A 23,378-nucleotide genomic window follows, 5' to 3' on the forward strand; every position below is an offset into this window, starting at 1 on the left:
CGCATTGCTGTACTGAAGCAGCAAGAAACGACCCTTTATTTGTACTATGGTAACACCTTGATGTGTTCAATGGTAGCTCCTTTACGTTTCTTGTACCTCCTTAATTTGATATGAATGCCCCCGTTCAGTCGGAGTCTGTTGTAACACAATGTAGAGGGCCACAGCATTACTTTTAAGCTCCGTTTTTGGCGTCGATGTTGACGTTATCGTTATGCATTGCACGGAAGAATGTCCGATAATGTCCTTGACCGCTCTTTTACTATAAGAAACCTTCCTCACAGTGCTTTAAGGAGTTGCTATCCGTCGCCTTTTGGATCGACTTAAACAAGCTAGAGAATTAGAATCCTTATAAGTAGCGAGCTTAAAATATGAGTCACGGACCCCTGAACCGTCTTGTGCTGGAGATTGCCATCCTTTTGTTATATTTTACATGTGGGAAAATCTGGGAATAAAATATTTGGTTGAAGTGGGACTTTTCGTCATCATTTATTGGAGTAACTACCTCACAAATTTTTCATCGTGCCGATGAGCCAGCTTACACACGCAGGTTTTGTGTGCATTGTGCATTCAATTTGAACTAAGGCCAACCCAACTGATTACATTTTTCGCTTGCGACACCTCCATTTTAGATGCTTCCTCAAGACACTCTCTTTCCCGTAAACTTGACAGCCGCATTCCGGACAGATTTGTTTGTCCTTGTTGCCCTGCCGCATGCCAAAGACTTCGGCCACATGATCGAGGAGTGCCTGCATTTCTGTTTCGTCCTTCTTATGCACCAGTTTTATATGCCGGCGAAGCTTGTCCATGCCGCCACTGAGCACTCGGCCACACCCTTCAGCGATGCAGGGCAAGGAGGGTGGGGTGTGGCGTCTGCTTCCTGCGCCGCCCGCAGCGCGCTGTAAGAAAAAGTGTGAACGGTACAACAAAAGTACAACAACAACGGTACATTAAGGGGGGACATCACTCCAAAAACAGTGCTTTTGTAAAAACGTCATAAAAACCAAACGGAAAGAGAAAAATTGTTCATATTTTAACAGATAAAGTATGAAACAACACAAAGTCAATCCGCCAGGGCAGTGCAGCGGTTTCACTGAAAACACTTTTTTGAGTGTTAGGTTAGACCATTTCGCACTGTTGCAGCGCTGGACGCCAAACGGTTTGACCTAGAACATTGAAATTTGGTGACAGCCTTCCTGAGATGTCTGGCTATGGTGGGTACCTCAATCACATTTCAAAAATCACTTTAAGTTGTGTTTGTTACATACCAAAAAATATTGTTCAATTTTTTTGGGCAAATTGTTCAATTTTAAACGTTAAAAAAATAATAAAAATTGACCAATGCAAATTATTTTGCTACCCACCATAGCGGCATGTCGTAGGAGCTTCCATGCTAAATCTCCCCGCTGTAGCTCAAAAATTGCGCCCTAGAGGCCTGCAACCGTTTGCAATTTCATGTTCCGAGAAAAACGCGATCAAAGTTGGGGAAACTGGGCTTTTCCCCTAAGCATGTTTGCGGCGCACAACCTACTAAAACTGCAATTTTTTGAATTCCGGAATGCGGTTTTTACCATTCGATGCAGAAAGGAATGGTCTATAATATAAACTAATAAAAAAAAGTTGCAATTTTTGATCATTTTGGAGTGATGTCCCCCCTTAAAAGTACAACAGGGATTGTGTTACGTACAACGAAAATTGTTCAAACCACAACGAGGCCTGGACTGCCCAGCACTCGTCATGCCGGTTCCTTTGTACTTTGTACAAGAATTGTTGTACACTCTAAATGTCTTACGAAGAAATTTCCTGTAATACGAAGGAAATGGCGCAAGCATTATACGAAGGTGTTTTTTTTCGTATTACGAAGGTTTTTCTTTGTATCTTACAATGAAAAGGCTGAAAATATTCGTATTACGAAGAGATATGGCTTCGTATTATGCTTGCGCCGAATTCACCGTAACATAGGAATAACATGGGTCAAATTTCATTGTATGAAATTCAGAATGTACTTTGAAAGTACAATAAATTCCTGATAAAAATTTTGCCAGTGATTTGTGTACTTTTGTTGAGGTATCTTGCAGTGCGTCATCACGCGTCCCTCCGAGGCAGATCGCTGGCTCCGAAGGGGTCGCGTTTCCCGCTGCCACTTCGTCTTCGCTGTGCACCTCGGCGGTGGGGTGCGCGTCCACTTGACAGTGGCGCGAACGAAAGCGGAAGTAGGGATGCCTTGGAGGCTCGCCGTCGACGAAAACAGAGGCCCTCGCTGCAATCTTTCTGGCGTCGATCTTCACGTTCTGAATAGCTGGGCTAGAAAATAGAAAAAGACAATTAGGGCAGCAGAAACGAGAAACAGGTGGGCATGACTTAAACTACTACGAATTCACTGGTAAAACTAAAGCGTAACTCTATGCTTGAGTCAAGCATAAAGCTACGCTTGAAGACGTTACGCTTAAAATGGAGCATACTCTGGAAATTCCCCAATGCATTTAGATAGGGGGAATCCTGGTGGAATGGCCTGTTACGCTTGATTTTAAGCGTAACCTAATTACGCTTGAAAACAGAAGGTAATACTACGCTTTAGTTTTACCAGTGAAGTTTTTGTGAAAAGCTCGTCGAAGGAAACATATTCATGGATCGGAGTGGACAGGTAGTCCTAGGGCCCCTCCGGAGCTTAAAGGCTGGAAACTTTTTTTTGGTAACTGCAGTATCAAACCCCAGGAATTTGAAAAGCTATCTCTGGCAAAAATGTTGCAGAAGGCATATTTGTAAATGGTAATTTTTAATTTGCGATGATGTTCGGCATGGCAGAGGTGCCTTGGTCAATTTCCCAATAAAAATTTCGACGCGTCCCAATAGAATAATCCTAACTGGCAAAGCAAATTCAAGACAATACTAACTGCCAGAGCAGATCTAAGGTAATCCTGTCAGTGCAGATTTAAAACTACCCTAACTGCAGAGGCACCTAAAAGTGTTCATGACCTACCTGCACTACAAATCAGTGAATCTCGATATCTCTGAAATACAATGCCCACGTAAGGTAAACAAGCTAGGGCCCACCCTTCCGTCGAACCGAGTTGCCAGCTCCGCTTCGCCGGCAACTCGGTTCGACAGGGGGCCGGCCCAGCTTGGCCTGCCGGCGGCCTTTTCTCGGGCCTTCGGCCCTCGCATCAGACCCAACTTGGCCAGTCGAAGGCCCGGGCCTTCGGCCCGCTCGCATCACACACACCGTGAGCGGGTAAAGCAAAGTTATCGATGTACCATCGTGACTTAGGCCCGCCCTTCTATTCACAATATGCAATAGTCCTTACACTTTTTTCTCCAACTGTCCTTAGAATATGCCCATTTCATTTGTCTCTTCGCCCTCATTCCGAAAATACCCATATTTGTTTGCCATGCTACCGCAACTCCTTGCAATAGAGGCACAGCAGGAGAACAAAACGAGTCCGTCGCACTTTTTCCCATAACTCATGAAGGCGGGCTCCTGCCAGGAGCCTCCTGGACCCCCCTTCCGACCCCTCGTTGAAGAGGTCTTGCCAAGACCTATCGAAAACTTAAGTAAAAATTTTCAGTCGGTCGACCCCCTTTTTTCAAGATCCTGATGTGACTAAAAGACGAAGTCGGGCTCCTGGACCCCCTTTCCGACCCCTCGTTGAAAAGGTCTTGCTGAGACCAATCGAAATCTGCAATAAATTTTTTTAGTCGGTCGACCCCCTTTTTTGAAGATCCTGAGCTGGCTAACTTGTAAAAGCGGCCGATGGGGTCGGGACCAGGTCCATTCATCTTGTCTCGTCGCCCCGATTCCAAAAATACCCCTATGTGCCCTGCTAGCGGAAATCCCCCTCCCGCTCATGTAAACCATGATGAACCTGCAGCAGCCCTTGTGCGACCCGGACGGGATTTGCACCACCGGATTATTTGTTTGGACGGTATTCCTGAAGTACCCTCCAAATCTGGTTACTCTAGCTCAACTCCTTCCTTGTACACAGACGCCAACAACAACAACAACAACACACAGACACAAAGGCAAATGCATAGGCCCTCCCCCTATTTTTTGAATAGAAGGGCGGGCTGTAACTCTACTCTCCTCATTTCTCGTTCGCCGGCTGGTCGGAACGTTCTGCGGCAGAGGGCGTGAGCTCCTCTCAATCTCAATTGGCTTTGATTTATTTATATTGATATTATAAGGGCGCCAGGAGCAAAGCTCCACCAAATAGAGAGACCACAATGTAAATGCAACAAACATTTATTAAACAAGAAGCAATCTATACACAAAAAAAAAGCCGGCCGTGTGGATAAACGATACTAAAACTAAACTGCAAGAACTCCATTTAAAGAGCTAAACACTATATACAATAACAAAACTAGTATGAAGAAGACAAATCGGGGACGCGGCGGAACGGTCAATGGAAACGAAATTACAACGCAAAAGAAACCAGGGCGGGGACGTCACGAGCGAAGGCCGCGCGTAACACGCGGCCCTTGCCTCCTCGAGACGCCCGCGCCCCCGGATTTTCGATACAAATTAACACGCGAAGCGTCCGCCGTGTCCCTGACTCTCACACCGCTACACTATCAATTTTCTCGACGATATTAGAAGAGAGGGTTTCCGGAGAGTGAAGCGCGAGCCACGCAACACTTGCCTTCCGTCCGCCCTCCCTCTAACTATAGCTGACAGAATCATAATAAACAAGGTGGGCGAAACTATTTCTCTCTTTCATACCAGGTCATGGCGGGTTGGAGTCGGTACTGGGTGGCTTCATGGCGCGGGCGAACACGGCGTGCAGGTGTTACGCACGTCCGCGTCGACAACGGGGCCGCGGCGCCGAGTCATAGCTCGTTGACGCACCGGGCCCCATACTGCCTCAACGGTCACATCTTTCGTCCTGGAGAGACGCCCCTCGCCTACGGCGTCCTAGCCGCTCATGTCCCTTTGGAGAGAGACAGCCGAGAAAACCGCCACGGCACACTACAAGATAGACAAGGCGAGAGAGAGAGGTTACGGGCCGGCCGAAGGCGGAGTTACACTCGAGTTGTTGTTTCTTTTTCGTCACTCGCTTACCCCAAACAGCTCGAACGGCAGGCACGCCCAAAACACCAGTCCGGAGGATAGTTAATCAATGCACTACAGCCGCACCATTCACTTAGAAATCGGCTTGCTCTACGGAACTTGATCAAAACACCGCACCACTGTACCGAACTGCAGCCACACACCAAATGCCCTCTCTCTCGCTCGTCCGGCAAACCGCTGGGCGAGAGGGGAAGGGGCAGGCCGACACGCAAACTAGCGCTTGGACGGCCGGTGGCTCGGCGTGAAACTACGCTCGGAGCGGAGCGCCTACACTGGAAGCGCGGCGGGCCGGAGGGGTTGCCTAAATCTACGGCGGCCCCGCCAGCCCGCTGCTAGCGTCTCCGCCCGAGATGTTACAACTGTAACACTCCCCCCTTCCGTAAAAGAGATGGACCCCCATCTCAACCAACCAGCCAGAGAAAGAGAATGATAGGGCGTTAGTCATCAGGAACTTCCTTCAGATCGTTTACATGCCAAGGACCGTCTTCGGTACCATCAGCGTCCTCCAATAGGTAAGCTCTATAACCCACCTTTTTCTTTATCACAAAAGGACCAAGGAATGGAGGAGCAAGCTTCTTAGCGATCCCACGGGCTTTGTCAGATTTTACAAAATTCCTGCGATACACCGTTTGACCCACTGTGAACTCCTTATCTCTCCTCCTGAGATTATAGTAGTGAGCCGCTCTCTTGTAAGCCTCGCCCAGTCGTGCGACAACCTTTGCTCTGATTTCGGCAACTTTCTCCGGGCAGGGAGTTTCTCTCTTTCCAAACTCAGGGAGAGTGCCCGAGTACTCCACCGCACTCAACCTCCCATCGCCCTTCCACTCCTCTCCATACAGAAGCCTATGGGGAGTGAATTTGGTCACCTCATGCACTGCAGTATTCAAGGCTACATTCAGCTGTGGCAGATTCTTGGCCCAATTACGGTGCTCATCCTTAACATAACTAGCCAACATGGTTTTGATCACTCTGTTAACTCGTTCAGTGGGGTTGCTCTGTGGATGATAATAAAAATTATACATCACTTTCACCTTGTACTTCTCACAGAGACTAGTCATTTCCTGACATTTGTATTGCTTCCCATTGTCACAGAGCAGCAACCCAGGAACCCCAGCCTTGAGGAACACGTCCTCCTCCAAGTGCTTCACCACGGCTTTCGCAGTGGCGGAACGCAGTGGTTTCACCCACACATACTTCGAAAACAGACAACAGGTCACGACCAAATACTTAAATCCACATGAAATTGGTAACGGACCCATCAAATCTGATGACACCACTTGCATTGGAGCAGAAATTTCTCTAGGACAACCCATCATGCCAGCGGGCTTAAATGGAGGGATTTTACACTGAAGGCAGGTATGACATTTGGACACGTAGCTCTTAACATCCATTCTTAGCTTAGGCCAGTAGTACAACTGTCTCACTCTATTAAAGGTTTTCTCTACTCCTAGATGACCTGAGAAAGGATGATCATGGCACTCAAACAGGACTTCGGCTCTCAATTCCTTGGGCACAACTCGGTTCCATTGAACCTCCTCGTTGTTGACTTTCACAGCCTTAAACAGCTGGAGCCCTTCTACCTTCCAGGCGGGGTAGCTCTCAGGCTGATTCTGCACGAGATCAAGCATGTTTGTATACCATTTATCCGAAGACTCTTTCACGACCTCAACTAGATCAATGCCTTCCCCGTCGTACGACAAGGGGCTGCGGGACAGGGCGTCCGGAGCCTGATGCTCAGAACCCTTACGGTGGATTACAGTATAATCAAACTGTTGCAGCCTCACTGCCCACCGCCCTAGTCTACCGCACGGATCTTTCAGGTTATTGAGCCAAACCAAACTGGCGTGGTCGGTGATGACATTAAACTTGTAACCCTCCAGGTAGCCACGGAATTTCTCAATCGCCCACAGCACGGCAAGACACTCCAGCTCAGTTGGAAAATATTTCCTCTCTTGTTTGGTAAGTGACCGACTAGCATAGGCCACAACCTTGCCTTCCTGTGAGAGCACGGCCCCCAAGCCGACAGAACTAGCATCACAATATAAATCAAAGGTCTTACTGAAGTCAGGGCAAGTCAATACAGGAGCAGAGGTCAGTCTTTCCTTAATTTCGAGAAAGGCTTTTTCACAGGCTTCGTCCCAGACATAATTGCTATTCTTCTTTGTTAAAGAATGCAACGGAGACATAATAGTCGAAAAATTGGGTACGAACCTACGATACCATGAAGCCATTCCGATAAGTCTCTTTAATTGAGCCACAGTCGAGGGTTTCTCAAAATCATGGATGGCTTGGACTTTTTCTGGATCAACTTGCAGGCCGAACTGGTTAATAACGTAACCCAGGTACTTAAGTTCTTCCCTACAGAAGCAACTTTTCTCAAAGTTTACCGTGAGTCCCGCTTTCTCCAGTCGGTCCATCACCTTTTCCAGTAAAGCCACATGCTCCTCGAAAGTTCGTGACACAATTATTATATCATCTAGGTACACGAAGACATAAGGCTTGAGATCCTCACCAAGAACAGTATCTATGAATCTTTGCCAGGTAGCGGCCGAAGTGTGCAAGCCTTGCGGCATCCGCTTAAACTGATACAAGCCTCTACCTGGTACAATGAAAGCTGTCTTCTCCTTGCTAGCTTCATCAAGCGGAATTTGGAAATAGGCACTAGATAAGTCAATGGAAGATATATACTTGGCATCGCGAAGCTGGTCAAGAATGTCGTTAACTTTCGGAAGGGGATATGAATCACCCTTCGTCACTTCGTTAACCTTGCGAAGGTCTACAACCCACCTCCATGACTTGCCATCCTGCTTCTTAATCAGGAGCACCGGCGAAGCCCAAGGACTACTTGACTTCTCTACTACATCTTGTTCCAGCCATTCGTCAAGCCCAGAGTGCAAAACTTGCAAAAGTTTCGGAGAATATGAATTGTACCGGCGTCGAACAGGAGGGGCATCGCCCGTGTCGATTTTATGTTGAATCAAATGAGTACAACCAAGCTTAGCCCTGCCTAAAGTGGGTCTAAACTTATCGACAGTGGCCTTAAGGGTCACCTTCTGTTCCTCCGACAACATATCCTCCGAGACTACTAGATCTTCCAGCCACACCTCTGCGGCACTTACCTCTGCCTCAGCTATGAGTTTAGTATTACAAGGATTAAGAGACTGCTTTACTGCACAAGTCATATTAGTGACGTCCGGGACGAGCCCAAAAATACGCCAAAAATCGACTCCTAGGATTAGCTCATGCCTTATGTCAGGTACCACCAAGAAGTTAACCACGCGCGACACGCCTTCGAGTTCCACGGTTATCTCTAAAGAGCCCAATACTGGACAAACTCTACCGTTAGCCACTCTCACTGCGGTCCAATGCGCGAGTTTTAAAACAACTCCTAGCCTTTGTAATTTAGACCAACCTCTCATCCCGATGACTGACCTGGTCGCTCCAGAATCCATGAGACCATTATATTCTAAGCCAAACAACTGAACAGGCATATAAACTCTATTATCTTCTTCATTTAACTTCAACTCTAACACATAAGCACCAGAACTCCCTTTCTGGAAAGTGGGGTTAGAACCCCGTCTAGGGACCTTCCTCCATCTGGAGCCTCCTACACGGTCCCTGTAGGAACCCCGACTTATTCCCCCGATTTCTGTTCAGGCTTCCCCTTAGGGGAAGGCTTAGAACACTTCGGGCAGGTCTTGGTAGTCACTTCCTGCTTACCACATTTGTAACAGAAGGTTCCTTTCTGTTCCTTGGTGCAGGTCGAGAAGGAGTGTCCTTCTCCACGACACTTCCAACAAATCATCTTCTTTACAGGGTTTACTTCATTTACAACAGGCTTCCGAACTGTGGGCTGTTTGTACGCGAACTCCGGAGCGATTGGCTTACTCTTACTCTTTCCCGCGTCATAACCTTCCACCCGTTGCTTGCTGAATTCTAGCTGCTTCCCCAGAGTCTTAAGCTCCTCTAAGGAACGCACCGGCGTCAACGCCAACTTCTCTAAGTAGAAAGGAGCGAGATTTCTTTGGATGATCGCCAGTTTAGTCTCGTCTGAGACTTTCTCTCCTAGCTCAAGCCATCCAAACATGCCAATCATGTTCGCCACGTAAGTGCCCATCAACTCATTGCTACCTTGCTTCCTACTCCTGATCTCTTCCCAGAGAGTCTCGTAGTAGTTAAGAGGAAGATATTGCTTCCTCAGAGCAATTTTCAGCTCTGACCAGCTATCTATTTTAGACCTAATACCTCTGAACCAGGTTTTCGCCTGACCCTCAAAGAACTCGGAAGCACCGGCCACAAGATGATTAACATCTATGCCCTTCCAGCTAGCCTTCTCCTCAACGTCAGCTATAAATGACAAGACACTAGTTCCCTCACCAAGGCCGTTAAACTTAAGACCCCATTTATGCACATCTAGGGATCTAGCAAATTTAGGAGTTTTCTTAGTCTCCTCTTCTGAGCTACTATCAGTCTTGTCGGTGTTCTCCTCACTAGAACTCTCCGACTCTACTTTAACCTTGGCCTTCGCTTTACTCTTCTTATTCTTCTTCTTTTCCTTATTTTTCTTATCGTCTTTCTCACTACGCTCCTTCTTGGCAGAAACGGACATCACTACAGTCGCGTTGAAAACGCTGCCTTCTCCCAAATCTCGGAATTTAGCAACTAAATCTTTGAGTTGAACAAGCGCGTCCTTTACTCTCTCCCTCTCTTCTCCGACAGCCATTGGTAGGAGACGGGAGATACGCCTGTTTAAATGGGACAAACCCGCCCTTAACTTTGAAGCTCTGGCATCACCTTCCCCTCCAGTAACCATCGAAAGTGACAACTCGGCCGTCTGAAGCTTCAACTCCGCTATAGCCAACTCCTCCTCAACAGTAGCGGTCACTCCGTCTTCCAACGGCCCATCCTTCTCCTTCTCCAGCAACCCTAGCAAAATGTCCCTCATCTTAGCCGCGGTAGTGCCTTTGTAATCAACTGGGTGACTCCTATACAACAACTCAAAGTTCAACTCCTCCTTCGACAGTTCCCCCACCCACTTCGCCATGTCTACTCACTAAACGATGTATCCGCAAACAAGAAGACGAAAGGGCGCCTCTCCACGACGACCGCAACCGGCGACACACGCCGACCAATAAAACTTGACTGCCACGCTCCGCCAAAAGCCGACAGTCACACCTCGTACCGACTCCACTACGCCGCGCAGCTGGAACCATTAAGGTAACACACAAATTAAAAACAAGAACTGGTAAGGTTGAGAGTGGCTGACAAACCTTTTCAGCAACTCCCAACGATAGCTAAATAGACACTTATCACTAAGTAAACTATAAATACAAAACCTTACTCTAAGATTTTTACAGCAAAAATACCAAAACTCCGAACTACGGGAAGAAGAATTGCATCAGCTGGGGAATTTTTTCCCCTATACACTCAAATAACTTATGCAATCCCAACCTGTTCGGATGAACTAGATCCACACGGCCAGTGGCTTTATACCTTTTGACAAACAAGGAACGATCAGCCTTTCCTTCAACCAGGAAACGATCGTGACAGTGCACAACAACGGTAGCGGGCTCAAAGCTCCGAACATAAGAATTTAGTTGAGCTAATAAGGTAGCAGTAGCTTTCTGCTCGATACGGGGAATCGGCGGAACCTCAACGATATACACTGCACCAGACAACCGTTTCAAATAGCGAATTAGAGATCGGTAATACCGCAGTAATTCAGATTTAGGTTGATTCTGGAGAATGTTATTAGTGCCAATCAACACAACAAGCGTCTTCCCCTTTAGCTCCTTAAAATGCAACTTGACTAAGGCCCAAAGCTCCTGAACCTTGAGGCCACTCACGCAAAACTTACTGCTGAGTGAATCAAAGGCAGCAGGATAAAGGCTAAGAAGCCTCACCAGAATGCTGTCACCTAATAAAACAATAGACATTGCAACTGGAAGCCAACTAGAAAAACACAACTAATTACAATAGCACAACTGAAAATAACACTGTTAACAAATAACAACAAACAGAAAAGCGGGGGCACTCCCCAACAACAAAATCATAACCTCTAAAGTCACCAACAAGACAAAGTTAATCCACACGGCATACTAAATCGGCTAAGTAAATTTCAATAGGCCCCACGTTGGGCGCCAAAATGTAACTCTACTCTCCTCATTTCTCGTTCGCCGGCTGGTCGGAACGTTCTGCGGCAGAGGGCGTGAGCTCCTCTCAATCTCAATTGGCTTTGATTTATTTATATTGATATTATAAGGGCGCCAGGAGCAAAGCTCCACCAAATAGAGAGACCACAATGTAAATGCAACAAACATTTATTAAACAAGAAGCAATCTATACACAAAAAAAAAGCCGGCCGTGTGGATAAACGATACTAAAACTAAACTGCAAGAACTCCATTTAAAGAGCTAAACACTATATACAATAACAAAACTAGTATGAAGAAGACAAATCGGGGACGCGGCGGAACGGTCAATGGAAACGAAATTACAACGCAAAAGAAACCAGGGCGGGGACGTCACGAGCGAAGGCCGCGCGTAACACGCGGCCCTTGCCTCCTCGAGACGCCCGCGCCCCCGGATTTTCGATACAAATTAACACGCGAAGCGTCCGCCGTGTCCCTGACTCTCACACCGCTACACTATCAATTTTCTCGACGATATTAGAAGAGAGGGTTTCCGGAGAGTGAAGCGCGAGCCACGCAACACTTGCCTTCCGTCCGCCCTCCCTCTAACTATAGCTGACAGAATCATAATAAACAAGGTGGGCGAAACTATTTCTCTCTTTCATACCAGGTCATGGCGGGTTGGAGTCGGTACTGGGTGGCTTCATGGCGCGGGCGAACACGGCGTGCAGGTGTTACGCACGTCCGCGTCGACAACGGGGCCGCGGCGCCGAGTCATAGCTCGTTGACGCACCGGGCCCCATACTGCCTCAACGGTCACATCTTTCTTCCTGGAGAGACGCCCCTCGCCTACGGCGTCCTAGCCGCTCATGTCCCTTTGGAGAGAGACAGCCGAGAAAACCGCCACGGCACACTACAAGATAGACAAGGCGAGAGAGAGAGGTTACGGGCCGGCCGAAGGCGGAGTTACACTCGAGTTGTTGTTTCTTTTTCGTCACTCGCTTACCCCAAACAGCTCGAACGGCAGGCACGCCCAAAACACCAGTCCGGAGGATAGTTAATCAATGCACTACAGCCGCACCATTCACTTAGAAATCGGCTTGCTCTACGGAACTTGATCAAAACACCGCACCACTGTACCGAACTGCAGCCACACACCAAATGCCCTCTCTCTCGCTCGTCCGGCAAACCGCTGGGCGAGAGGGGAAGGGGCAGGCCGACACGCAAACTAGCGCTTGGACGGCCGGTGGCTCGGCGTGAAACTACGCTCGGAGCGGAGCGCCTACACTGGAAGCGCGGCGGGCCGGAGGGGTTGCCTAAATCTACGGCGGCCCCGCCAGCCCGCTGCTAGCGTCTCCGCCCGAGATGTTACAACTGTAACAGGGCCAAAAATCAATTGTGGGTCACGAATCAATTGTGGGTCATTTTTTTCGACGGGTCACCGCAGACCCGACGGAGATTGAATCGATTTGAATTTCGCGGTAGACCTTCCTCCAACCTTTCTTTGTCTCCCCAAATAGCGTGTATGTCCGAGCGACGACTGTGACAGCTCCTATCAGGCTTCAAAGGAAGGCCCTTCAAAAAGTCGTGAAAAAAGCGCCCATCCAACGAAGCGAAAAATCGTGTGTTTTTCAAATTGCCACCGTGAAGCTATTACTAGGTAAAACGGGACGCCCTTGCTGATTTAGGTTCATAATAGGTCAGGGAACATAAATTTACCATAGTACAGCCGAAATCATTCGATGCCATGGTGCGCGGGTGATGGCAAAGTAGCGTTCGCTACCATGTCCGACTCATTACTTTAGACGAATTTTACGGCAGTTTTTCATATATTTTTTTTGTTTTCAGCGCTTCTGAATGACTGATGTATCACAGTAAATTCCATTTTTTCTGCACTGATACATTTAGTACTACGATAGGAAGGTGGTTAAGCTTAGGGTACAGCCCCGAATGACAACGCTAGCTCTTACTTCCAGTCCGCCATAAGGCTTCTTTTTTGTTGGGGAGGGAGGGGGGGCATTGCGGGGCTTACATAGCGCCCGGAAGGGGACCGCTCTCTAACTGCAGGCTAGGCACCCGAGGCCAGTCCGGCCCTGTTAAAACGAGTCAAATTAATCCCTACAGACTAAATATTCTGACTGAAATAGATTATAAACTGTAGCAATACTTCACGATGACAGGGTGTGGTGTTGGATTGTCTACCACAACGGCCGCCCTAGAATATGCACTGTAAAAGTTTCGTCTCTAATCCAGGACGTTTAACTCACATCGGTCTCACAGTGAAATAAGCCTGTACATGTATTTTTCCTCTTTGAGTGAAAAACGTGCCTGCTTGGTTTATTGAGAACCAGGGACCTTTTATTAATGAAAATAAGAAAATATCTTGCAAAAGTGGCCAATTTACAAGCAAAAAGACGAAATGGCCCACAATTGATATGACCCACAATTGATTCATTGTGCTACAGATCCTGCAGTTTTCACGATTCCGAAAAATAAATTCAAAAGTGAATTCCTTTCGCATCTAAGCAAATCATATCCAAATTTGAGCTTCCTATAATGCTGAACCACAACTGGTTCCAAACATCAATTGTGGGCCAAAACAGACTATTTTTAAAACAGCCACAGCTTAGTAAGGAAGGATGATAGACGGGGCTGCTATGCTGCAAAACTTAGTCCAAGGACCATTGTTAAAGGTCGCACATGCACTTTTGTCATCAGGTCAAAATTAAAGGCCTTAATTTAGAATTTTCAAAAATGTGACCCACAATTGATTTTTTGCCTTATTGGTATAAGGATGGAACTTTTTACGAAGCCCTTCGGCAAGTAACTTTTGAAACATGTTTGCGTGATGAGCTATGAGAAAAGACTGCTTGTTACGTCATGTGCTGTTAGGATGGTTCTGAATCGACACTAACAGTACGATTGTCTTGGATCTGCTCTGACAGTTAAAATCTTGGATCTTTTCTATGAGTACCGTAGAACGGGGTAATATGAGACATGAAGGAAAATCGAGACAAAGCGCACTTTTTTCGGTTTTTGTCACGTTGCTCTCTAGCGGTCGTTCGGAAGACCACCGTTAATTTTTTTTCGTGATCTAGGAGGCCGTGGCAGCTCACGGGAAACGCACGAAGGCTATCAGAGACTCGCCAGGGTTATTTAGAACCAACGGAAAAACCTCCAAATTCTAACAAGTTTTATAAAGTTAGTAAAAACCTCCCCAGAAACCTCGGTTAGAACTCAGGTTCTCGTCCGAACGAGGTTTAAATCTGTAGGCAATCATGTCCACATAATCAGGACAAAATTTGGTTCCGTTAGGGGTCGTGCACATACCACGTGACCTATTTAGGGGGAGGGAGGGGTTTCGAAAAAGTCACGGCAAGTCACAAGGGGGGACGGGGGGGGCTGTGTGTTCCAAGAAGTCACGTGACATGAATATTTCGGAACTAAACGGACTGCACTGCACATTGTTTTTACTAGCCAGGCGAAGGCCTTCGGCCTCGATGCTGAGCTGGATTCTGCTGGAGATGGAAATGCATTTTCATCAGTAGTAAATTTGGATGTGTTTATTTTAAAAATGGGTCTCTTTTTTTTGGGGGGGGGGTGATAGCCAGGAAGTATGCATTTGCACGAAGGATTGTGATTCGACAATGGTTGGTTTCTCCTTAAATCGAAGGAAGGGTATTTAATGATCTAAAACTTAATTGTCCAACCAATCCTAACCTAACGGGCTCGTAACAGATCTTACTCTACTCGTGACAGATCTTTCCCTACTCTCGATAGATCTTATTCTCAAACTAAATGGTCTAACCTAACCTAACGGGCTCGCGACAAATCTTACCCTACTCGCGACAGATCTTATTCTCAAACTGAAACCTAACCTAACGCAACCTTACCTAACCTATCCCAACCTTAACCTAACTTAACCTTAGAGTTTGGACTATGGACCTTAGAGTTTGGACTATGGAACTTAACCTTAGAGTTTGGACTATGGACCTTAGAGTTTGGACTATGGAGCTTGGACTATAGAGCTTGGACTATAGAGCTATAGAGCTTGGACTATAGAGCTTGGACTATAGAGCTTGGACTATAGAGCTTGGACTATAGAGCTTGGACTATGTATACGCATATGTATATAGTAAAAATAAACAGAGGAAGATACCTCTTGTAAACTAAAGGTATCGGGGGGGGGGGGGAATGAGCTATTCAAAATCCCAAACAAAATTAAAGATGGTGACACTTGAATTTAAATGACATTTGCTACAGCACACTCTTGCCGAGGAATGTGTAATTCACTTTACAAACCACTCAAACCACAAACCAATGCTTTTTTTAACTTGCGAAGAACTGTGCATTCGTAATTTTGCGAGCAAGCCTTCAAATAATTGGCTGAGCGATAGCGAAGCCTGTTACTCCAGTGGGGTTAAAAAGTTTTTTCTGTCTGTCTGTGTGTCTGTGTGTGTACACTACTCCTCCTGAACGGCTCGGCCGATCTCGGTGAGATTTTGCAGGCTTATTTGGTATATTCTTGGCTCGGCACACGCGAAATTTCACTATCCTAGCTCACGTGGTTCAGTTTTTATAGCCGAAAAACGCTTAAAAAACGGCGAAAAATCGAGTCTTCTGCAGGCAGATCACTTCTGTGTTGAAGGAAGGGGGGTCTGGGGGGCGGGGCCCCCAGCCAGGACAAGTTAAAAAGTTACAAGGATCAAGATTGTGATATCTGTTGATGAAACAACTCTATCTAGAATAAAGGGGGGCAGCCCCCCAGTATGCAAGTTAGAAGTCACCGATGATGGACAAGCCAATGCCTGCCGAAGGCAGGCTAGCGCCGCAGGCCAAGGTAGGTACGCCAGGCGCGGATTGGAGGAACAGGCCGCGAGACATCGCGAAGCCTGTTACGACAAGACGCGGTCTGGCGTAAACCTACCTTGTAGTTCATAAAGCAAACACGTTCTTTGCAAATTACGGACACGAGGTTTGCCAAGAGCGAACAAACGATTAATCATGCCAAAAACAATCTTTCTATAACAAACAAGTCAGATTTCTTGCTAGGTTTTCAGTGTGCAAGCAACAACAGTAATCCATTAACACACTCACTATGTTGGTTTTTATGCATACGCAACGTACGAAATTAAACATGCGTTACGTTGCGCGTAAATTTGTGCGTAACATTACACGAATTTCTGCATGCATATTTAATTCCGTACGCGGGTGCGCATGAAAACCTACATAGTCATTTAGTGTGATCCTTTCAAGTCCTGTCCAGCTGTGGTAAAGCTTTCTTATTCACACCCGAATCTTACGCAAGCCAAGAAACAATGAAAAGACGACAATGTTGGCGAGGCAGTCTTACTAAAAAGCAATTATCAAATTCCAAAATTACCACGTGACTTTTGGGGGAGGGGGGCAGGGGTCCTGGAAGTCACAGAGGGTCACAAGGGGGGAGGGAGGGGTTCAAAAGTGGCCTTTTTTGGGTCACGTGGTATGTGCATGATCCCTTATGTCTACTCCCGGGCTGCCTGTTCCAGATGGAACACAATTTTGTTACCTTGCAGGGAAAATAGAGACACCTCTTTTCGCTTGAAACATGAGGCCAAACATACTCCACTGTTAATAATTTCAAGTAATAATGATTTTAACTCGAATTTGATTTTCTATCTGACCGGCATCTGTGCTCTTCGTTTAGTGTTTTTATGTGACAGGCACAACTCATGACTTCTTATACATTTCCAGCTCTCTTTAGTGACACCCATTTTTCTCCCCTCCGGATTTTATATCGTCTCCATTATAGTTGCCAATCGTCTTTAAAATGAGTGAAAAGAACTTTAAAAGCTCCAAACCCGCCTAAAAGAGTTAGTTCTCCATACTTCTTTAACATTTCTTTCTTTTGTCTCATATTACCCCACACTGCAGGGAAATATGGGACGGCATTCCGAGGGTTATTGAAAAGTCCCTACTGCACCTAAAAACCTGAAATTTGGTGGGAGTGTAGCCAAAGGGTCAATGAACAAGTGATGAACACCTCAGTACCCCAAATTGAAATTAAAAAGGGGAAATTCTCAAAAAACCTCGAAATTTGTCTCATATTACCCCGTTCTACGGTACGCGCCGATTTCTTACAGTGTATTCGTGAGAAGACTTTGGGAGAAACGACAAAATTTGTTACGTAAACCTAAGTAAGTCTGAATCTATTGCATGGGAGTTTGGGGTCCTGTTAAGTAAATCTGACGCTGCCACGTGTTAAGCTTAAGCTTACACGCCTCACCTATTAATCCTTGACGCATTCATACCTTAAGTGAGATGTGTGAGGGTAAAGGTCGCATGCAAGGTACAAAAGAAAGCTCAACCCGATTCGTCGAAGGAAGGGCAAAATTATCAGAGGAGCTCTTACACTGCCACTTCAAGTGTGGACGACCGAGGCCACGTTCCGTTGCGTGGACCAAACCGTGGTCCGCAGTGGTCCACGTAAGGAGAGGTGGACGGTTCGTCCACGGATGGAATTGAGGGCCAGGCTGGTCCACGCAATGAAACGTGGACTTGGTCCACACTTGGATTAGCACGTGTATTTTTCGTTTCACTCTTAAAAAATGATTTTAAAAATGGCCAACTAATCATCAACTATAGCAGTAATGTGATGGAGTACACTGCAAGAAAATACCACAGCAAAAGTACACAAATTACCGGCAAATTTTTTATCAGGAATTTATTGTACTTTCAAAGTACAACAATTCTTGAACAAAGGACAATGGAACCGGCATGACGAGTGCTGGGCAGTCCAGGCCTCGTTGAGGTTTACACAATCCCTGTTGTACTTTTAATGTACAGTTATTGTTGTACTCTGGTGCTATTCACACTTTTTCTTAGAGGAAGTTAGTTACTCACATGCATGTGCATCCTTCACTGACTTGAGAATACAGGCCAAAGGGCACCCAATTTTCGTCTGCTAAGTTGCGAGCCACGGCAAGGTTGTCTCCAAGGTTGGAAACTTGGTGAGCTGAGCAATAAAAAGTAAGAACGAACTCGCCAGGCCTCTGCAAAATCTGCAAACAAGTTAAATGTTACACTGGTGAAATTAAGGCGTGGCATTACGCTTCTTGTACAGTCTGTACGCTCTGTTTGAAGCGTACCACGCGCTCCCTTCCTCCTATCTAAAGGCATGTGGGAAAAGCCTGTACGCTTCAAGAAAAGCGTAAAGCCTTCAAGCGTAATTTTACGCTTGAATGAAGCGTAGAAAAACGCTCTAGCTTTACCAGTAAAAAACCGTTTGACAATGAAAAGGGGGGCACTCTCCTGGCTACGCTTTGGCGCCAAATGGGAGACGTTTTTTTTTTTTTTTTCATTTTTTCGGACCAAGGAATTTTTGCCGGTTGCGCTCTCATTCCAGGAAGGTGACATCACGTTGAAACGAACGTGACAAACTTTCACGTTCGTTTGAGCATTGTGTCACGTTCGTTTGAATGTGAATAAGCTGGTTTGGCCAATACACACCGAACGTGACATTGCTGCTCCGATTGACGCCATTCTTGGCCTATGAATTCAAGTGTGGGACGGGGCAGCATGTTTCAACATTTTTCTACGTGGTTAACACCCTACACAATTATAATCCTGGTGGATTTAGCCTGAGTCTCATGGAGGTCCCGTACAAAGGAAAGCACACAGAATTAAAGCTGCAGCGTTTTTCATGGACAAACCAATCGACCATAGTCCCTACAGCTCTACAGTGTATTTGAGGTGCCTTACATTTCTCTCCGGTGAGTTTGACTTGTTTTTGGCTGAGCGATAGCGAAGCCTGTTACTCCAGTGGGGTTGAAAAGTTTGGTCTGTCTGTCTGTGTGTCTGTGTGTCCGCACTACTCCTCCTGAACGGCTCGGCCGATCTCGGTGAGATTTTGCACACTTCGGGGTCGTCCACATATTACGTAATCACGATTTTTGGATTTTTCACCTCCCCCTCCCCCTTGTAATCAAACGTAATCAACGGTTAGGCCCCCTCCCCCCTCGCGTATGATTACGTAATCTGCAAAATATTCAAAAAAATGAGAGGAATCCAGATCCAGCGGTTATATGTTTCCAAACACGGTACGAGTGATAAAAAAAATTATTTCAACCTATGGGTGAGACTCAGTCGTTTTCCGGGGAGATCCTGGAACAGCCAGGAACCGTTTTAACCATGCAGTAGAGGGGGTGACTATCCCGCTGAAATAATTTCCTATGATCAATGATACTACCGAGCGGTGACCTAGTTAAAGCGTCTCTGCCAGCACCCGAACTTGTGTGTACCTTGTCTCGAAACGATCACTGAGAAGAATTTCAGAAGTTTTCCGTTTAATCCTCTTTTACGGCATTGACGGTTGTTCTCATTAATGTACAGATTTTCATTCATTTTATAAACCTCCTAAATCCATTTCGCCTTGACAAAGGAGCTTCTTAGTGAAATGATAAATGCTCGAAATCATCAATGTGTCTTTCCGAGGATGTGAAAGTGAGTTCGGTATCGGTGTATCTACTGCGCGATACTGCAGTATTTCGTAGATGTTTAGATCAACAACATTGCATTGAGTGACCAAAAAATTTGATTACGTAATCAAGATGGTCACCCCCCTCTCCCCTCAGTAATCAAGCGTAAGCCTCAGCTCTACCTCCCCCTCCCCCCAAGGTGATTACGTAATATGTGGACGACCCCTTCTTGGGTATGTCCTTGGCTCGGCACACGCGAAATTTCACCATCCTAGCTCAACTGGTTCAGTTTTTATAGGCGAAAAACACCTAAAAAACGGCGAAAAATAGAGATTTCTGCAGATAGACCACTTCTGTCTTGGAGAGAGGGGGGTCTGGGGGGCGGAGCCCCCCAGCTACGACAAGTTGAAAAGTGACAAGGGTCAAGATCGTGTTATTTGTAGATAAAACAACTCTATTTAGAATGTAGGGGGGTCTGGGGGGCGGAGCCCCCCAGCATTCAACAAGTTAAAAAATAACCGACAACGGACAAGCCATTGCCTGCCGCAGGCAGGCTAGCGCCGCAGGCCAAGGTAGGTACGCCAGGCGTGGATTGGAGGAGCAGGCAGCGAGACATCGCGAAGCCTGTTACGACAAGACGCGGTCTGGCGTAAACCTACCTTGTTAATGGTTAACACAGTGAACATTGCATTCTAAGCGTTAACACGTTGAAAACGTTCCGTTTTTGGTGAACTTGTAAGAACTTCTGTACAAAAACACAGAAATCTGCTTATTTCCGGACCAGACAAGATTGTCCTTCTGGGTCAGGGACCTCTATTGAACGACCCTTTCCGCCTACTTACCGACAAAAAGTCGGACTTTTCCCCTACTTTGCAGGATGAATCCTTCCAACTCTTCTGAGGCTAGGCACAAAATAGGAAACTGCACCTTTTTTTTCAATGTCTTTCCGGAAACTTGTCGCGCAATTCCAGCTCCAACTTCTCTATCACTCAGCCAACAAAATCAGACTTCTTTTAACTTCGTTTAAGCTGCATGGCAAAACTGGTATAATGTCTGTTGAATGACTTATGTTCCGGCCACTCAGCATACGAATTCGCGTGTGAAAATAATTTCACCTTTTGATAGGGCACATGAAAAGAAGGCGGCATACAATCCGGGTTTGTTATGAATGTTTTATGGTGCAATGCGTTGGAACAACTTTTGTCAGCCAGATTAAGAGGCACTGTTTTTAGATATTCAAGCAGATCGAAAACGAATGCACCACTGTAAACTATCCTGTAACATAAAAACAGACATATTAACGTGGGCATGCATATGCAGTTACACTTCAAACCTAACTGTCTACTAAGTACACACTTACAAATGCATGCTTGCAAGTACACACTTACAAACGCATGCTTGACGCCGTATAACTCCATGCGTCAAGCATGCGTTTGTAAGTTGCACTTTCAGTTAGGTTTGTAGTGTAGAAAGAAGGTTGATCTAGAGCCATGAACATCGACCAACCGGAAGTCAAAAGTTTTACGTTAAAAAAAGTAACGTCAATATTTGCAAGATCCGAAAACAGGTTTTTTTATCTAAATTTTACCTTATGTTAGACATTTGTTTCTTGTTCACGCGCAAGCCACTTCAATTTTCTACACTTTGGCGCCAACGGGGTCGCAATGTAACTATTTTTTGCACATTTAGCAATTTTTGCCACACACTCAGCACGTTACTGACTTTTTTCTCATTTTAAGCAACAATAATACTTGGTATTTTGTAAGTATGACTAATGCGCTGTCCATTTCATATTTCCTAAGTAGTTCTTTAAAATAGGAAAAGATCGTATTATGGTTGTACAAATTACTTGCAGATTTTTTCCAAAACTTTTATTTGTGTTAAAAAAATTGCAAACTTTTTGGCGTAGTTAAATAGAATTACTTCCACCAATTCGGCTCCCTGATCTATTTCAAAAAGTTCTTTTCGTACTTAACATATTTCAAATTCAAATGCGCAAATAAGTGCACAAAACGTGTACGCAATTTTCCTCGCCATCGTACACTGCGGCAAAATTCTGTTATTTTTTTGACAAGATTCTCCCTAACCCTCTTGTCGGTATTCTCCGCAGCACCTCACACTTGTTTACAGAATTTTCCTTAGTTTTAATCCCCCCCCCCCCGGTGGTCGATGGCCGTTCTCAGGCAATGTCGGTCTTCATTAATCGTACCATGCTTTGTTTGATCCGCTTATGAGCAGGTTCAGGGATGCTAGAGAAGCGTCCTCGTCATGCAAAGCTGCAGTACTCAGCGCTTTGCCGATGTAAAGCAAGGGGTCTGATATCCCTTTGATCTTCTCTTCTAAGTTGTTCAGAAGGCAACCGAAGTCATCAAAGTTAATACCAGCAGCATTGAGGTCACTTCCCGGAGGCGGAGAAAATCCGGCAGCATAATAGAGTGGCTGTTTTACTTCCGTTATTCGAGCCGGGTTGTTGTCGGAGGCTATATTTTCGATGTGGTCCCAGTAATGCATGAAGTAGCGGTTAAGACCATCCTCCCGGAGCACCCGCTCACTGTAACACGTTTTAGAAGAGATTGAAATAACTTCAAACGGGCGCAATGTTTGAAGCAAGACAAATACGGGTATTTTTGGAATCAAGTCGACGAGACAAATTTAATGGGCCTCGGTTTCGGATATGTAGAGTAGAGTAAACAGAAGAGACTTGTCCATATTTTGTTTATAGAAGGGTGCGCCTCAGCCAGGATGGCCGATCGATAACTTTGCGATTTCCCCTCACGGGGTGTCGGATGCGAGAGCCGAAGGCCCGCAGGGTGGCCTGCTCTGCTACTTGCCATTTTGGGTTTGATGAGAGGGTGGGCCCTTGCTTGTTCTTTGAAACACTTGTGCTCTACTCACCAGCAGTTTTCAGATGTGGCAGCGCCATCGAGATAATCGGCCAATGGCTTTATGTCGCTTTCACGCAGTTTTCTGGTTGTTCTGAGGCGTCGGAAGTCGTAAGCACTTTTATCTCCGGACTTTACAAACGCTTGGACCTCGAATGGGGCCTTGATTGTTTTCACGTTGTCCTGCAAGTGGTCGAGGAGCCGACGAGACCACACGTTGACGTCTCTCACTAACTCATCACTGAAGCGTAGCTGCAGAGGGGCCGGAAGTTTTTAAAACACTGATTTCGAACATCAAAGAGACTAGGCTTCGCGTTCATCAAACTCCAACAATGAAGTCGAACCTTAATTGCACCCCAGTTTCTCTGAAAAGCTATGGGCTGCAAAGCCATGAAGAGTGCCATAAAGTTCTTGGCGTGATAATCATTCATGACAAACACCGGGCAGTTGTACTCATCGTAAAGCAGTAGACTGACGTCTATCTCCATATTGAGGGCAGACAATGATCTGGGCCGTTTTCCGGAACAGGTAGACGCGAAGGCAAGGGTCGCCAGAATCTTGAGACGGATCGTAAACAAGTACGACCGACGCCGAACCGACGCCGAACGTCGCGGAAGCGAAGCACGCCTCCAACTGATCTGTTTGGGCGCGCAGCACAGTGCTGTCAACTGCAGCCGCCTTTATCTCTACTACGTGTGTGGCCTTGGCACCATATTGGTAAATTGATGAAGCGGCGAAGGCCTGCCGGGCCCAGCTCTGATAAACTAGGACCGCGACTTCACGGACCATTGGAAACGAAAATTTGTTTGTCTCTCAGAACGGGATAATCTACTTCAAACTAGATTCCT

The 23,378-nt window shown here is 46.2% G+C and overlaps 2 protein-coding genes across 3 annotated transcripts; both read right to left on the minus strand.

Moving 5' to 3' along the window:
• Nucleotides 1-461: 461 nt before the first annotated feature.
• Nucleotides 462-23,130, minus strand: LOC117649072 (lysine-specific demethylase 4C-like). 2 transcript variants are annotated; one of them, XM_034391480.1, is made up of 7 exons: nucleotides 22,875-23,130; nucleotides 22,544-22,782; nucleotides 21,858-22,199; nucleotides 20,764-20,923; nucleotides 18,075-18,232; nucleotides 2,055-2,301; nucleotides 462-896 (listed from the first exon to the last, which is right to left on the minus strand). In XM_034391480.1, exons 1-7 carry the CDS (start codon nucleotides 23,016-23,018, stop codon nucleotides 597-599), a joined length of 1,590 nt encoding a protein of 529 aa, XP_034247371.1. In that variant the 5' UTR covers nucleotides 23,019-23,130; the 3' UTR covers nucleotides 462-596. The 2 variants fall into 2 exon arrangements, with proteins under 2 accessions (XP_034247371.1, XP_034247372.1); XM_034391481.1 differs by lacking the exon at nucleotides 2,055-2,301 and having other exon boundaries at nucleotides 638-896.
• LOC117649074 lies at nucleotides 8,558-10,140 on the minus strand. Its single transcript, XM_034391483.1, has one exon. It carries the CDS (start codon nucleotides 10,104-10,106, stop codon nucleotides 8,697-8,699), a length of 1,410 nt encoding a protein of 469 aa, XP_034247374.1. The 5' UTR covers nucleotides 10,107-10,140; the 3' UTR covers nucleotides 8,558-8,696.
• Nucleotides 23,131-23,378: the final 248 nt, after the last annotated feature.

Source organism: Thrips palmi, unplaced genomic scaffold, assembly GCF_012932325.1.
Source record: "Thrips palmi isolate BJ-2018 unplaced genomic scaffold, TpBJ-2018v1 HiC_scaffold_4, whole genome shotgun sequence".
NCBI lineage: Eukaryota > Metazoa > Arthropoda > Insecta > Thysanoptera > Thripidae > Thrips > Thrips palmi.

Coding starts and splice junctions, on each gene's coding strand:
- LOC117649074 (XM_034391483.1), bottom strand. CDS start 10,106: ATGGCGAAGTGGGTGGGGGAACTGTCGAAGGAGGAGTTGAACTTTGAG.
- LOC117649072 (XM_034391480.1), bottom strand. CDS start 23,018: ATGGAGATAGACGTCAGTCTACTGCTTTACGATGAGTACAACTGCCCG. Junction 22,200..22,543: donor GCCACATCTGAAAACTGCTG/GTGAGTAGAGCA, acceptor AACGTGTTACAG/TGAGCGGGTGCTCCGGGAGG. Junction 897..2,054: donor TGCAAGATACCTCAACAAAA/GTACACAAATCA, acceptor TTTTTCTTACAG/CGCGCTGCGGGCGGCGCAGG.